The sequence below is a fragment of the Petromyzon marinus genome, chromosome 9 (assembly GCF_048934315.1).
Source record: "Petromyzon marinus isolate PM22_M1 ecotype Great Lakes invasive population chromosome 9, UKy_Petmar_22M1.pri1.0, whole genome shotgun sequence".
NCBI lineage: Eukaryota > Metazoa > Chordata > Hyperoartia > Petromyzontiformes > Petromyzontidae > Petromyzon > Petromyzon marinus.
The window spans coordinates 16,195,870-16,213,441 of NC_133675.1; the positions used below are offsets into that span (position 1 = coordinate 16,195,870).

The window sequence follows — 17,572 nt, forward strand, 5'->3', positions numbered from 1 at the left end:
GGATTAAATAGGTGCTCGCTTATAGCACTTACCGCTTTGGTCTAGAGCACGGCTCGGCAACCAGATTCGGTAAAAAAAAGAGCAGCATCGCACGTGAATAACGTCACGCTCGGGTTGCCGACCCCTGGTCTAGAGGGCTCAATGGAGAATGACTGTGCGTATGTGCACGTGTATCATTGTAGGTGCTCGCTAACAGCTTTCGCCCCAATCGTTGCAGGGAGCTGACGAGTTCATGGGCCGCTGTACGATCGCTCCCGCCGTGGCGCCCTCTCCCAGCGACCGCGTGGCTCCGCATCTCGCCTGGGTCCCCGTCATGCGGAGCGGCCGTGAGAGCGGAGAGCTGCTGGTGGCCTGTGAGCTCGTTCGCTACGACAAGGCGAGTAGAGCCTCGCAACGGGCGTCTCTCGCAGGTGGCTCTCGGAGTTATGGCGCTGCGGTCGCATCGCTGAGCCAGCACTGCTGCGATGCTTGACTAGAATCTGGACAATCTGCCACGTAATAAATTCATTCCATTCATCGCGCGTAGTCGGCGAAGGACCGTTGCGCCAGACGCGTGACCTCTTGAGGCGGCGTTCGAGGTGCGGACGCAAAAGTGCATCGCTCCAGTGGTTTCCTAATTTCGGAAGGAAGAGCGTTAATACTGTAATCAAAAGTCTGTCCCTGCCCACATGAGCATGAGGCAGTACTCACCTCTGTTGGCTGCTCTGAGCAGTGGGTGGACATTCCACATTCGTACTGCAGGGACAAGTCTTCTCTTGAAGATACAACCTCTATTTACTTCAAACCAATTCTGGCATTTTCCGTAAATGATGGGAAACTCATTAAATTTAAACGTGCATGCAGTCTCGAAACAAGAGTAATGACACACAAAGGTACAAATAATACGTCCACCATTTTAACTCTTTTTGAAATGGCGGTGTGGAACTAGGTTGTGTGCGTGATACAAGCAGTGTGCTCATGTCGCGTGACGTGTCTTGCATGACTCCTTGCTTGCTTTATTACTCTCTGGTGATTTCCAAAAAGTGATACTCAAGTTGTTAACTTGATATTGGGCTTAGTTAGACCCCTGCCTGGGATTTTAACTCATTATTATCCAATTGTGAATGGGGCTTTTTTACCCCAAAACATCATATCTTCAATGTTCAAACAAGCAATGGGGTGGGACTGGTCTCAGTTGGCAGCCCAGAGATACTGGTGGAAATTCCCATACCCAGGGCAGCGGCTAGTCTATCCATAATTCTACCACTGTTGAATACATAAAGGAACAAATATAAAGTTAAATATATGAACAGATGCAAACACAATTCAAGCAAAAATAGAGCCAAAGGACCATGGGTAATGGGTTACCAACCATAATCCTTTACCTGTGTAGTGAGTGACTTCCGAGACACGTCGAGTAGAAGGCTTCTTATTTATTAAGAGCACACGGGGCGATACACTTCCTAACGCGGCTACACATAGGCCCATCCCCGTCATACACTGCGCTAGCTGTTCGACTAGCGTAGCGGCGGCGACGGAGATGGTCTTGCAGAAGAACAGCCACGTGGTCGAAGACGAAGAGATGATGACGAGCAGCGATGCAGCCAGGACCCAGGACCCGCAGAACAGCCCCGAACCTCTGGTTCGGTCCCCCTTATATCTGCCCGGCGTGCCCAAGCTCAGCCTCTGGCCACGCCCCCTTTCCAGAACCTTCGGGCTGATTCCCGGAGCTTCACGACTGACTCCGCCCTTCACCTTTACCCCAGATACGCCCCCCTTATAATAAGACAATATGTAATGCAGCCATAACCGCAATTACCCCTACAGGCCAGCAGGTATCACCCTGTCATTACACCTGCATCGCTGGATTGGCTGCAACCCGATTCTAGTCAGGTGACTGTGGGCGGCCAATCACACAGAACCTGAGACATTTCATTGCTGTCAATGTGGATCAAAAGCGCAAAATCGATGGATGAAAATATACAGCGGCAGCAGCAGCTTCGAAACACAGGCGTTTGAGCGATGTCTGGAGTTTGAAACTTTGTATCCAGTCACTTTTGTGCTTTAGCTGTGATGTTAATTTTCTGCTGGTGGTTTGATTGTCCACATGGTTTGAGGCATCACTTCTGCCATTAATGCTCAGCAGTAGTGTACACAAATATATTAACACGTGGTGATAAATATCGTTTATGGTGATGTATTAATATTGTCCACTTTGCACTTTCCCTGGTGGCGCTGCCTGGTGTGATGCTGTATTCCGACTCAGGCCTTCTCCTGTGGATTTCAAGGCCTTGAGGTTTGTGTTTCACTCAAGATCAGACAACATGGCAGGTCAGCTGAGAGGGGGCATGGCATAAGGATAGCCAGTCCCTGCAAAACTGTCTCAGGATATGATATTCAAAGATTAGGTTTGGTGAATAGAAGGTACAACGTAAAGTGTCTTCGCTTAAGCTTCACGATAAATTATGGTATGTACTTTGATTTCCGGTCGCGCCGTACGTAGCCAACCGTGCTAATCGGAGGTGCAGGAAAAAAAAAACACAAAGCACAGCATGCCCAGTGGTCAAGGGCTTGATATATATATACAGATGAATCTCTTCACATGCCGTCTCATCACTTGGCATCGGCCTTCTGTGCCCCCTTGTCACGGCTTGCGTGCGTGCGTTGCAGCGGACCGGTGCCATGTTCTCGGTGCTGTCCGACCCGTCGGGCGATGAAGCGGATGCATTGTGCACACTGCGCATCAACCAAGAAGCGGTAATCTGCATGTAACTCGACGTCCAGCCGTCTGTCTGGGGGATTTTGAGAGAGATGTTTGCCGTAGTAACAATAATAGTAATGATGATTTGTTTTTGAGAGAGCGCCCTTTATGCCGGGGCATCTCGGGGCGCTTTACACGTAATGAGCAAATTGCATCACATCGCATCTCAACACATTTTTTGAAAGGGCACTCCCAATGGCAGCTGACCCTGTGTGGCACTCGATGACCCAGTGCCTGGCATGCAAGCGGCCATCAGTCTGCCAGTAGGGGGCGATGTTGATAAGTGTAATCCCAATTAAGTAATTTGTGGTGTAATTTGTAAAACATTCTCATCAGCTTAAGTTTAGAGCACTATCTGGTTGTTGTAATGAAACAGAACCCTGAAGGGGTTTATATGAAAGCTCATAGAAAATCAATGTTGGGTAATTCTCCACTTTGTATAATCTGTACAATTTGTACAATCTGTGCAATATGTACAATATGTGCAGTCTGTGCAATTTATGCAATCTGTGCAATTAGTGCAATCAGTGCAATCTCTGCGATCCCTTCCCATATGCCCTCCTTCACCCCCCAAGCCGGAGGAGTCGGACCTGGAGTACCCACCGCCACAGCCGGGCACCAACCTTTACATGGTGCCACCCGGCATCAAGCCAGCCCTGCAGCGCACGGCCATCGAGGTGACACGACCACGGCACAGACACGGGACCGGTCTCCACACAGCTCTTAAACGTGCTGAGCCTGGACTGGTCTCAAACTTCCTGAGTCTCATCAAAAGCTACGCATGGCCTCTTAAATACATTCTGCTGCATTGCCTGGCATAGACAGGATCCATCGACATATACTATGGGGACATTTCGCGCAGTGCAGCGAAATTGTAGACGTATTTCCTCTCTCGTTGGTTTGTAGTTCATAAAATAATAAGTTCATATTCTTAGCTCTTTCGGTAAAGTCACGTTGAAGGGAAACAATAAAATAATAAAATATATATAAAACAATAAAAAATTTCTCACAACGTGACTTTACCGAAAGAGCTAAGAATATGAATTACTGCAGTCACGAAAGCTTTAAATGAAAAAATAATAAGTTATTAAGCAAACGACTGTTTCACCACTCAAAAATGTAATAATAGCAGATCTGTCAATAACCCAAACGGCCTTCTGCCGCAATGTTTCCAGCAGCATTTATTTAAGCAGGCAAACCTGTGGGTCAGTTTCGATTGTCTGAGTCTCATAGGCATTGTGCTGCCTCTTCCTTCCACGCGTCGTGGCCAGATCCTGGCGTGGGGGGTGCGCAGCGTGAAGAGCTACCAGCTGTCGTCAGTGTCATGCCCGAGCCTCCTGGTGGAGTGCGGGGACCAGGTGGTGCAGTCGACCGCCATCCGCAACGCCAAGAAGAACCCCAACTTCGACCAGCCCGTGCTCTTCATGGATGTGGTGCGTGCTGACACCTGGCATTTCAGTTTTCAGTTTCATTTATTTGGTATAGCCCTGTGAGCCATTCGGCTCTTGGATCGGGTGCAACTGCAACAAACAAAAAAACAAAAAACATGAACAAGAAAACATCTTAAAGTGACTATGTGACTGTGCAAACAGAAAATCCAGGAAAAAACAGCAAAATATTCCTGAAGAAGTACCATACACCAACGCTGTGTGCAAAAATCCCAGTGGGATGCAAGTCAAACAACAACAACAACCACAAGACAACTTAGATTAAGGCCATCAGTCTAACTCCGTACTACAACAAACAAACATGGCCAAACCAAAAAAACTTTTCGACATCACCAAAATAAAGCCATAAAAGCAATGTAACAGTGATCATAGGAACTGTGACCGAATTTTCATAATAAACGACATAAACAACATGTAACACCAAACCCTATAGCCATAGCTGGCTGCATGAGTCACTCCACAACAACAGGAGCATCAGTCGGAGTATCACATTTTTCAATGCACCTTTAAGATCAGCACACTAACTCTAAATACAGATAATACTTTGCAGCGGTCATCCGGAGCGAAACATTTTGTTTTATTGTAGGCCACTGAATAGCAGTGGCAGCTAGGGGTGTACAACTCCTCTAGAGCAGTTTTGAGTGAAGATCTCATAGGTAGTGATCCAAGTTGCAGTTTATTGGCAATAGCATTCCAGACCCTGGGGGCATCAATAGCAAAGGCCCTTCCTCCAGTTGTTGTACGGCAATAGGGAATGTGAAGCTGGTAAATGAGCGAAGACCTGAGGTCAAATTTGTTCTTTGAAACAGAGAGGAGATCCAGCAGGTAGTCTGCGGATTTTTGTTGTAAGTACATCGTGAATAAATAAGATCTGGGGCACAAGCCGTCGAACATTGTGATGTTAAGTTTGACCCAATGTAGAGTAGCTCTCCCTTTCGTGTTTGATATGAGTCTGAGTAGCAACGATATATCGATGTCTGTGTTGTGAGTCCAGCTTTCAGAGGATGACGAGTGTGTACTCCTCGTGCCCTGGGAGATTGCTCCAAGTGGACATGACTTTTCATGTTAGTTTGTTTATTTAGCACGTGCGTTTGCGCCAAGCCATTCGTTCACACTGATAACCAGACTTACACAGAGATCCAGAGACTCACACAGAGACGCAGACTTGCACAGACATCCAGACGCACACAGAGACCCCGAGACTCGCATAAAGTCTCAGCCTCACACAAGTACAGTGGCCACCTGTAAGTCACTCAGGATATTTGGGCTATTCTTAGCTATGGACGAGGCCTATTATCTGACACACGAGCATAAGTTATTTTATTAAATTTAGAGAATAGTGCTTTGGTTTCTTCGTAATCAGTCTGATGGACAAGGCCCCGTTACCTTCCCAACTTTTACTCGCATTGAGAAATTTGCATCAACATAGGCGACAAAAGGTAATTGTATGAAATAATAGGTTTATGAAAATTATTTTTAAAAAGGTTTTATGTTGGGTCACTAAGTTCACCGAAGCAGCAAATTGAAAGATTAAGGAGAATAGTCTGACGGCATGAATATACAAGAAGTGTTGATAACTTGCCATAGAAACAAATTAGAAGTTTAAGAGAAACATTTGATACTTTCAAGTTTCCCTCTGACAGAGCGGTGTTGAGAGGAATGTAAAGTAGCCTACGACATGAGTTGCAACAGAACAAAATTATTCGTCTCATGACAATTCAACTAAAATGTTCATCTTCTGAGGTGAAGTTTGCCAAATTAGGTGAAAAAAAAACAAAGCTTTATATCATGGTGATTGGACTTGGATACTGATGGCCAGTCTGGGATCATTAATTCACTACATTTGAGGGCCCAGTTCAATCACAAGTGGCAAATACCCAGGTTAAAAACCAGGGTCTCAATGATACCGGTTCAGTTGCTCCATCTGGAACGTTCGTCACGCAACGTCTACATTTAACGACTGTCAATTAATGAAGCAATCTGTGAAATCAAATCTGAGCAAGATTATAGACATGGCCAATTCAGAGCAGACCCAGTTTCTTTTTGCGTAGCAAGTAACACAACTGCCCAATCACATTCCGATAATGAAATAAACACTTTTCAAACACAGTACTCTTCTCTTACATTCGTTTCTTAGGACTGATCTTTCTAGGAATTTTCAGAGACATGAAGGGGGGGATGATAACATTGAGAGGGGAAAGCGTTCCTCGATCTCCCGTGACCTTCTGTAACCTTCTCCCAGCCCTCTCGATTGGCTCAAGTCCACCACGAAGACGGCCACCACCCTCCACTAATTTTAACAGCGACGAGACTTCTACTCGATTGGTAACCCGACATTCCCGTCGAAGGAAATCCCACAATCGTAAGGCCGCTCGTGCATATGTATTGCTTCGTTTCGGAGGACTGATCTTTCTAGGAATTGCCAGCGAACACGGCAGGGATAAAGTTAGAAGGTGGAACGTTGGGAGGGGATTGTGTTCCCCCCCACAGCCCCGCCATCCTCATAGCTGCAGCTGAATCAACAATGCTGTGTCCACGTGTGGGAGCCCGCCTTTTGGCGGAATTATGAAGGATAAACGTCCCATAGGCAGCGCTAATGTGTAACCTCAGCAGCCCCAATCATCTCCTGTTCCCGGGCTCCGCTTCATGCGCTACTTCATGTCTTTGCCGCGGCTCGGAGTGAGCGGCCACTTTCCCCTGCGGAGTTTCAATTAAAACACGTTTAAATATTATCGCTAGTTACACAAAAGGATGTTTTAATAATTCTGATTTAAGTGAGTACTTACATGTAAGTGAGCTCATTAAGCCGGTCAAACAAATCGTTTTCTTATAATTTTAAAACGAATCCAGAATCTAACTCGGTGGGGGGTGGCACAAGCCAACACAGTTCTTTGTGTTAGACAACTTGAGTTGAAAGGAAATTGACCGTCGATGGTTTATACGTGGACATTTCACCTCGTACACTCAGCAATTAAATGTTTATATTCTAAATGCAAACTGTCCACCTACTCAAATGAGCACGGGGCAACACGAATGTCGACTTGAGGCATTGAGCTTAGCCCACTAGTGCCCACTGTAGTTACTGGACAACACTTTGGAGGCAAAGGGCCGTGGGTCACACGGCTTTGTTAAACTCTCTCAAACTCACGGGGCTGTGAAGCGGCATGAGAGGGCCTTAGAAGGAATGTTTTTTTCCTTTAATTCCTCTTTGAGCAACGTTACTGTGTTATCCTAGCGGATGCGTGGGGTTTCGTTAATCACTCTGTTCTCCCGAACGCCTGGAATGAAAGTTTCCCAAAGCCGTTGCCACCTCTTCATGATCCAGCAAAAGCAACAATCCACCTCTGCACCTGCAAATTTAACGATTTCATCACTCCGCCTCCGTAGCGAATGTAACCCCAGACGTGTTTTCTCCTCTGGCTGCTACTTGGTCACGTATTATTATTATATGAAATACCACATTACTCATATAGTTTAACCCAACTATGCTGATCCCACCACCATCGTCTTAATTCGATCTATTGTACTCTTCCTGAAATCATTTCCTCTTCTTCTTCTTTCGTACGGCTGCTGATGTAGACGCAAGCCCAGATAACCGCGTCAGGAGCAGTAGCCGGGTAGTGTTATCGCTCGAACTCCATTCATTGATCGTCAATGATCCCGTCTCGGCCAAGCGGGGGCAGCATACACCTGCATTGACATCGTCTCAGCGCGCTCCCGCACTGCCCCCCCCCCCCAACGCCCTCCCTACCCCCTCCCTCAGCTGATCTTAGCCCCCCTGCTGACAGCAGCAGCCTTGACACTCCACAGTGCGGGAAGCATTAAATCATTTCATAAACCAGCCGAGTCATTCCTACTCCAAAAACACTCAGAGGAAACGGTACCATCCTGCCACATTTTCTGGATTCATGACACACGCAAAGCCCCCCTCGACTCAAGCAAAACCGTGGCCTGTTCCAAAATCAATGTGTGAACCTTATGGCGGGACCCCGGGGTCCCATAAGCCCCCGGCTCTTGCATAAACGTATAATAATGTCAACAAAATTTTGCTCTTTTTCACCAATGGGTTTGAAGGATGGTGGCAAGTGTTATCTTGTTAAACTATGCCTTTAAATACTGAAAACTACTTACCTGCAGTACCCCTATTTTAATACACTATCGCAAGAAATATAATTTACACCCCTCTGTCAATCATCGTGTTTCTCAGTGTGGATTTGTGAACGCACTTTGTAAACAGTACATTAAATAGTACGCGTTTTCATTGTGCTGTTCATATTGTAACAAGCGTTTATACCAATGTTACTCTACAGAGTAGTGGGTCGCCGCTCCTCTTATTCACATTGATACGAGCGGTATGTGGGGACTATTGCTTAATCGCAAAAAAACCTACCTTCCCAGATGCATACGGACAAGAGAAGTATTATCAAACAGGAGGAATTAACGGTGCAACGCATCTCATCTGTAGGTAATAGGACTGTCATCGATTGATCCTGGCTGCAGACATTGGTAGGTCACAAATAATAATGTAGATAAGAGAGCAGTTTCACTGTATTATACATACCGTTATAACAAGTAAAGGACTTAATTCGTGTAGGCAGTTTGAGCAACTTTGGATAAGACTTATTATTCTGCCCATTCCCGAGCATGGAGTGCATTCGCTTGTTCAGCTCTTCTGCGCATTCGTCCTCGCAGCTGCTCTTGGACGACACGACAACAGAATGATCCGCGCCAGGCGGGTCGCGGCGTTTATGTGCGCGGTGGGACGGAGTCGCCATAAAAACATTGATTCATTACTATTCTGACTTCCGTTTATTCGGGACCCTGGGATCTCGCCATAAGGTTCAAGTCCTCTGGTTATAATTGTCATATACATTACTTTGTTTTGCTTCTGTTAATAAACAATGAAACAGCCCGGTAACTACGGGCGTTGTTTTTCACAAATGCGGGTTGCTAGTTTTTGTTTAATATTAGCTATTTAAGACTTTACATGTATTTTAAACTATCCTGTTTTTGTTGTTATTATTGAGGTCATGCGACACATGGTGCTTGTGCAATGGTTCGGAAAGTGAGCGCATGACGTCATTGTGTTGGGAAATGTGCACCGCTTTCACGTGCATCCTCATTGTGGCTGGGTGCAGCAGGTGATAGGAGCCGGAGTCATTCTGTTGAGAGTTGACTTCTCCGTCTTTTCTTTAAAGCTGTGGCTACTGGAAATTATTACACCCCAGCCGATGAGCAATAGCTGCAGGTTGTACATAAGTTCGAATTAGTTTTGTATTATTATTGTATTGTTCTATTTGTAATTCTGTAAAATGCAAATTAATGTGCTTCCAGAACCTTTTCAGTCAATAGAGTATCATGTACGTCCTGTTAAATAATGCTCTAGGAAGGTGACATCTCAGAATAGTTTCTGAGAGGGAGCCTCTTCCATCTCCCTAAATACATGTTTGCCATGTGTCAATTATCAAACACACATGCACAGCATTTCAGCTCTCGAAATGCTTTGGTTAAATTGTGTCAATCAAATTTCATATGCTTTAAAATGCATTTATTATTGAGAACCGGGTTCAATCACGGGTGGCTAACAAAATTCAAAACCATAGTTCCATATATGATAGATGTTCCACAAATACACAGAGTCAAGCGGTAGAGGTGAAGGGATGTATTACCAAAGCAGTGTGAATAATCCAGTTGTGCTGAGAATTTCTGGTTGGAGAAAGAATGTCTTGCCCTGAACGAATGACATTGACCATGAAAGCAATGGCAGTAAAAGTATAGTCATGAAATAGTTCATTGATAGTCCAGGCATAGCAGTGAGGCAGTGTCCCATCATGTAATAAGTTGTTGTACTTAAACACAAGCTGCTTGACTTCAGACTTCATCTAGTCAAATACTGGATTTCTCGTGTCATGTGTGTATTGGTATCTGGTATTGTGCAGTGCAAGGTGCAGCCATAGACATCGCTACAGTAGTGGTTGCGGAACTACCCTAGAGCTGGCAGCAACATGTTCAACTTGGAGTGTACAATCTAACTTTGGCATCGAGTGAATGAGGGCCCGAACTGTAGTGGCCACGGGTACAGCGTGTCATGGATGAGGGTTGGGATGGGTGATCAGGAAGGGATAGAGGCAGTGGATTTCAAAGACTACTGGGAAGCTATATTAAGACATTCACGTGTGGTATTGTGCACACGCATATATCCCTTTGCACGTGCATGTGTGTACACACACACACTTATATACAAATATACAGCTGCCCACCTTAGCCAAATACCATGCATAATCACTATAACACACGTGTCCTTTACCTGCCATGGTCATATTTACCAAATACACTGGGGTTTTGTATATTCTTTAAATTATCTTTGAAATCATCTGCCTGGATGGCACTATGCTTGGCAAGAGTGTGCCTTCAGTTGGATTCAGAATTTAACTGCCCAGAACGAGATTTGAACGGTGACTCCATCAAACGGTGACTCAATCAGCATTTGGTTATGTCCTGATTAGGAGATCTGCCTGTTTTTTTTTAAGAATCTGATGGTGCAGAATTTAACTTCAGCACTTTTGCCTAGTACAAGCTACAATAGAGAGCCATTTATATTAGATGTGGATGAGTCTCAAATTTGACAACGCGCTTTTGTGTTGTGCCTTCAACCAGTGGCTGGTACAGCAGGTAATCGTGAGCACTGGGGGTGCGAATCGTCCCATTCTTTGGCGCTGGCCACGCCAAGCCCTCGTGTGCCGTGCTCACCTGAACAAGTGCTCATCTGAACAGGTGCTCACCAACAGCACTTGCCCTCCAGAGCTAATTGGGTTGGGGGGATCCCTGTATTTGTGCGCGTGTGTGTGTGCGCACGTGTGCAGAGGATGGCAGTTGAAGGCTGCTATGCACCTCCCGTCACCGTGAAGTTGCTGGACAACCGTCCGTTTGGGCGACGGCCGGTGGTAGGTCAGCTCACCATCCGCTCCCTGCAGGAGTTCTTCTGTGACCCCTACCGGGCTCCAGACCGAGTGCCCAGATCCCCCGTCGCTGGTGAGACGCGCACACCCATGCACACCCACCCACACCCACGCACACCCACGTACAACCCACGCACACCCACGCACAGCCCACGCACACCCACGTACAACCCACACACACCCACGCACACCCACGTGCAACCCACGCACACCCACCCACGTACAACCCACACACACCCACGCACAACCCACGCACACCCACGCACACCCACGCACACCCGCGCACAACCGCCCACACCCGCGCACACCAACGCGCAACCCACGCACACCCGCGCACAACCCACGCACGCACACCCCTGCGTCCGTTGTTTACACCACTAGTTCCCCTGTTGTCATTTGAGGAGTCGTGAGGTCTCTTTGGAATTTATTAATTCAGCACAGCATCTCAACGACAGTGGTGAATGGAGATCCAGAGCTCTGGGTCGCCAAGGGAATAACTGGCAGGATCGGAAGGACTTGTGCTGAAACTATCCGTCATCACAAGGGCATGGACAGCGATATTTTGGGGGGCAGATGAGATGGAAGAATGACGTGTATTTTGAGCGTGCTGTTTAAATTCTAGTTGCAGTTATTGACTTGAACGACCCTGGGTTGAAGGGTTCTAACCCAGTGTGGTTTTCTGGACTGGGTTACGTACGATGGTCTCATCAGCTGGCTACTATCAAGCTGCTGGTGGGTGCACATCAATCGTGTGCAAATTATCCTAGTGGTTTTCACTGCTGGCCACTTGCCTCGGCAGCCACCCAGAGAGCCTTATATATGAAACAGGCACAGAGGCAGGCTCAATATAAGCATGTATCTCTAATCCTGACCTTCCGCTAGATGGCCTGCATTTTTGCACAAGCTTAGAAAGAGCCCGAGCTGTTTGTATGAAATTTGTCCCACATGTCGGCTGTGCAGTGCATTGGGCTAAACTCCCACATCGGAACACTTAAAAGGCATCTCTGAGACTCGGATTCTGGCACAGCAAGGAAAAATGCATCAGCTCGTTTTTGTCTCCGTCTGGCGAGCTCCATAGGCTCAGCCCATATACCCTGGAAGTCTGTTGAACACAATACCCGCACGCCATGTACTCGCTAGACAGTAGGTACTCACTTTAGGCTGAGTTCGCCAAGGTGTATCCAAGGCTGCATTCAATGACCAACTACCACCGGTGGGGGACATTACCAGGAATTTAATCTGCTGGGCAAGTGGGATTGTAGTGCTGTGCAGTGCTAGTACACATGTTGCCACATTGCATATCAAGAGATTCCACATTTACCTGCACAGTATAGCCTTGTGGGGCAGAGGCTTTTAGAGAGCACCCATTAAGGCTGGCGTGGGACAAGATGGGCAGTTTAACCTGCAACACCTTGATCACCCTTGTTTCCACAGATATCATTTTGACTTCGCCGTGTCTTTTTAATGTCACTCATTTTTGGCTGAGATGACCTAGAAGTGATCCATATCAGATTCAGGTATAATTTACTGCTGAAGTTTTCCATGGCTATCAATTCCTGGCCACCAGGATTGTTGTAAAATGCACCAAGCACTTCACTACAGCTTCCCAATGTGGGAACGGGGGAACCAACGGCAATGACAGTTCGACACTAAGTGATGGTGAGGTCACCACGGTGCTTGTGCCAGACTAGGTGCACTTTTAGGCCATTTGAAGCATTGACGGCTCGCTGCCAAGAGATCATGGGACAGACCCAGGTGTTTTAGGGTAACTGACTGAGATGACTGGCAGATGCACCACCTTTGCTCTCCACTGCGTCAAATTGATACGTGTCATATGGCTGCACTTCACTCGTTATTCTGAGCATCACTCCTCCACCCTCGGTTGTATTTTGAAGGGCCAATTGCTTTCAATGCCTAGTTGCGTCCTTCATGAGCCTCCTCCAGAGAGGCTGATCTTGGCACTGCTAGTACCGGTCATCTGCAAGTCCAATTAGCTACTTACCCTCCTGCACCACATCAGGCCATTTCATATCTGGCCTGTGCCGCACCGTTTGTCCCCCTCTATCCGGTCAAACAGAAGTTGATTGTACATACTGTACCTGGGCATGTGGGCTACATGATCCAGCCAACACAATATCACCTGTCCAGATCTTTGAAGGATCTGTGAGCTCTTCACACAGTCGAGCCTGGTTAAGTCTAGGGTGGATCATAGGAAGGCCATCGTGAATGTTTCAAGGCAGCGCTTGCAGCCCCATAATTGCATTACTATAATGTTTATGCATGGCAGTTTACTAAATACACAATTGAATGCTCACATGTGAAACCCAAACGAAGGCACGTTGACAAAACTCTTAATCTGCATGCACATTATAAATACAAACGACATTTGCAGTTCCATGCCTTTGAGGCATTTTAAAACTGGGTTTAAATATGAGATTCCTTCTCTACATCTTATGAGTGGGTTAATGGGTGCAGAAAAGTAATTAAACTTCCGAAAGTCATTCATAGTTTAAATGAGTTTTCAAATTTCCGATGATGTGATTAAATGCTTTTAGTATGTTTACTTTGCTTCCATCTTGGTTGGAAAATTGTAAAAATTATTTGTTTTTTTGCTAAATAGTTACACATATAAATGTTTATTGTGCAGTTACAGGCCACATATTTCAATATCCTTTCACATTCTTTTTCCCCAAACGAAGCCGTTTCTTAAGCTACAACACTTAAAATGATTACCATTAAACAAATTGAGATATTTTATTTTATTATGTTTTATTTTTATTATTTTATTTCCATTCTACGTGACTTTACCGAAATAACCAAGAAGAAGAAGACTATTGAGATATATTTCTACACGCAAAAAAAGTGCTTCTAATAACCCTGTCAATGCAATGAAAGAGCACGTGTAAAAATAAAACTGAAATGTAAACCGAATTGCACCGTTCCAATGTTTGCTTCTAATTACAGTCGTGCGTTGACGATTGCGCAGGCCCAGTTGCTCATTTACTGGGGCAGTCAGCTGCGTGGCCGAGTGGGCAGCTTGTCCACCTCCGGCTCCAAGGGGTCGCTGCGTTCAAATCCAACCTCAGCCCCCCTTGACAATACATTGTGGAAAGATTTTCAAGCAAGCGCACTATTTGCTAATTTATGTAGACGTAACAATATCCCTTGATACTGCCTTACAAAGGCGGGTCGTTGTATGCGAGTGTTGAAACCAGATTTGTGGAATTACCAGCAATTACCGAATGACCGGGTTGTCCTTTCCTTAGCACATGTCAAGGCTCACTGCCCATGTGTGGAACTGAAATTGATATTCTTGGGGCAAATCTGCTACATGGCAATACCTGGCAGATTGCGGAGTGATGACATAGCTTGCCTCATGTAGTATATATACAGCACATGACATGACGTTAAGACAAATAGAACCACAATATAACCATTCAAAATGGTTATTTCAGCACATTTATTTCGTCTAGAATTGAGGGGCTGCTTTATCACTTGTGCTGCTCCTACTGTCTAGAAGTGTTCCAGTAGTATCTTTTTTTTTATAATAGAAGGATCTGCAATTTTTAAGCACCAAATTCCAACTGGATCTTTTTCGACTTAAAGCTTTCGTGACTGCAGGAATTCATATTTTTGGGTCTTTTGGTAAAGTCACGTAGATAGGTTCAAAGAAAATAATAAAAAATAACAGGAAACTATGACGCTTCGATGGCAATGCAAGCGTTCATCTTGTTGCGTTGCGATCGAAACGTCGTTTTTTTCTGTTATTTTTTATTCTTTTTGTTTTACCTTCTTACGTGACTTTACCGAAAGACCCAAGAATATGGATATTTGTAATGAAGCTCTAAACCTATTTAAACTGTATCGATATACATGAGGGGTGTAAATGTCATGCAATTGTGATAATTCAAGGCTGAGATTAAATCTAAAACGCAATTTGTTTGGTTATTACCAAAACATTTGATAAAAAAAAATATTCTGGCGTGTTTACGTTTTTTTTCTCCTGCAATGAACATAAAAAATTACACTTGCACACACATTGCATATATTGATAAACACGCTACTCAATACATGCAACCTGAGCCAAAATAATCATATATTAATCGATCAATTGATGATGCATCGTTACATCCATAACATGCATCATTATATTTATTTGTCAATATTGCCTCTAGGAGGTGACATGGCCCAGCGTTTGCGTGTCTGCCGCTTTGTTGCGTTGTTGCGGGGTTCGTGCGTTCCCCAGCTGTCTGCATTACATTGGACGTTAAAGATCCTGTGAACGTATCGCAAACATGGGTAGGCCATTTTTAATTGTGTTAATTAGACGCTGAAAATGAAGGCGGTATCAACGAGTACAAAATATCCTGTTTCGTGCCGTGGACCACATGTGCTTGTGCGTGTACCTGGAATGCCTAAATAGGTGCTTGCTTACAATACTTGCCTTGATGGGGTCGGTAAAAAAACGTAAAAGGGAATCAGCTGTCTGCCTGTCTTTACGTTTGTCTTGTGGCTGTGCGCACAGCCGACTCGGCCCACTCGAGCCCAATGGACACTATTATTGAGGTGGACGACTGCAAGCCTCTGATCAAGGTACAGCGGCAACAACAGCCGAGAGAGTGCACGAGGAACCAGAATGGACTGACGCAGAAACATAACGGTGACACGTGCATGATTCACGTTTTGCACAATCTCCCACGTCAAGCAATGTCACGTAACTTTTGTTTTGCAACATGTTTGTACACCAGTCACTAATTGAAGCCAAGAAATTCCGGGACCAATTTTTCATTAGTCCAGTGGAGGCTATAAATGTCTGAGGCCTGGCCCCTACCCTCCCCTATTGCCTGGATTGGTTAAGCCCAGGTAGCTCGGTTGGTATCTTGACAAATAAAGGTACTCGTGGCCTGTAATTAGTGCAAGCTGGCTGTTCAGTCAGGTGCAAGCTGACTGTCCTGCCTGGAATGAATGGGTCAACGTGTCCAGCAACATTGTTGGTTGTAAACCAATGTATGCGCACTACACTAGAATAGCATCGGCATTTCATTGATAAAGAGACTTCGTACTCTTTGGTTCTATTTGGTAAAGTCACGTAGGTGAAAATAAAATAACAAAAAATCACGACGTTTCGGCCACAACACAAGCGGCCTTCATCAGGTGAAGGGACGAGACTGTCTGGAGGACAGCGCTTCTCTCACTCCAGCGCTGTCCTCCAGACAGTCTCGTCCCTTCACCTGATGAAGGCCGCTTGTGTTGTGGCCGAAACGTCGTGATTATTTGTTATTTTATTTTCACCTACGTGACTTTACCCAATAGAACCAAAGAGTATGGATCCTAGCAGTCACGAAAGCTTTAAATCTAGAAAAGAGACTTCGCTTTGTCTCACCACATAAAAATGAAGCATATTTTATCCTGAGCCGTCCAGACGAATGACCCTGCAGTGTTTATTTCAGCAAATCACACGTTTTGACTTTCTGGGTTTCATCAGCAGAGTCATGCTCACGAAACGAATGCTCCTCAGTTTGGTATCACTGGCAAGAGCCCTCCAGCTTCACAGTGGGGCCCTGTGAGTGCACAAAAGCAACAGTGTATTCGCACACTTTTAAAGCTGTTGTGAAACATGGGTAATAACATAGGTTACATTGAGAATGTAATGTAGTATATTTTATTGATTATCTGTTTTGCAAGGGAGACCTGGATTTTTGGTTTAGGGTTGTTTTATATATATATTTTCAAATTTAATTGTATCCCATTTTTTATATTTGGAATAGCACACAGGCACACAATAATTCTGGCTGCGGGCCTGATCCCTTACCATCCCTGTCGCCGTGGTCATAGGGAGCAACTTATCCCTTATCCTGGGCCTAGATGTACCCAATATCATTCATATGTTACTCAGTGCATGCTTTTGAAAAATATTATTCGAGACAGAGGCTTTATTGTAATATAGCTATGGATCCCAGTCCAGTTGTTTCTCTCTTTCCTCCTACCTCATCACGCCTGAAGACACGCTATTGCTTATTCTTGTGAATTATGTCACAGGGTCTTTAATGTACACTCTACCAGAGATAGTTCTCTACAGAGAATAATAGGCAGCAGCAGAAATCAAAAAGTCAACTTCATGCAAACTGTCTCTGCGCATTAGGCTGCACAGCTTTCACAGTTGTTTGAAATTTGGTACCGAAAACTGGGTAAGGTTATGATAGTAAAGAAGGCACACGTGATGACATAATATGCAGTGTGTGAATGGATTCATGAACCCAGGTTTGCTTATTGGGTCTTGCATGTTTAACATGGCGCAGACATCTTTGCTGGGAGGATAACGCTGCTTTCCTTGCACGTTTCACCGACGTAATCGCCATTGGTCTGACCGGTGTGGAAGAGCAGCCCCAAAGTGCCCTCTTGGAGACGCTGTCCGGGGCTCCCTC

General features: G+C 45.4%; 1 protein-coding gene across 3 annotated transcripts in view; it reads left to right on the top strand.

Moving 5' to 3' along the window:
- LOC116940442 (dysferlin-like) overlaps positions 1-17,572 on the top strand; it is a 207,273-nt gene that overhangs the window by 45,569 nt on the left and 144,132 nt on the right. For all 3 annotated transcript variants that reach the window (XM_032950274.2, XM_032950273.2, XM_032950275.2), the window contains exons 33-39: positions 218-376; positions 2,246-2,275; positions 2,650-2,736; positions 3,316-3,417; positions 4,012-4,173; positions 11,052-11,220; positions 15,673-15,740. In XM_032950274.2, coding sequence (XP_032806165.2) covers positions 218-376; positions 2,246-2,275; positions 2,650-2,736; positions 3,316-3,417; positions 4,012-4,173; positions 11,052-11,220; positions 15,673-15,740 — 777 coding nt within the window. The remainder of the gene's footprint in view (positions 1-217; positions 377-2,245; positions 2,276-2,649; positions 2,737-3,315; positions 3,418-4,011; positions 4,174-11,051; positions 11,221-15,672; positions 15,741-17,572) is intronic.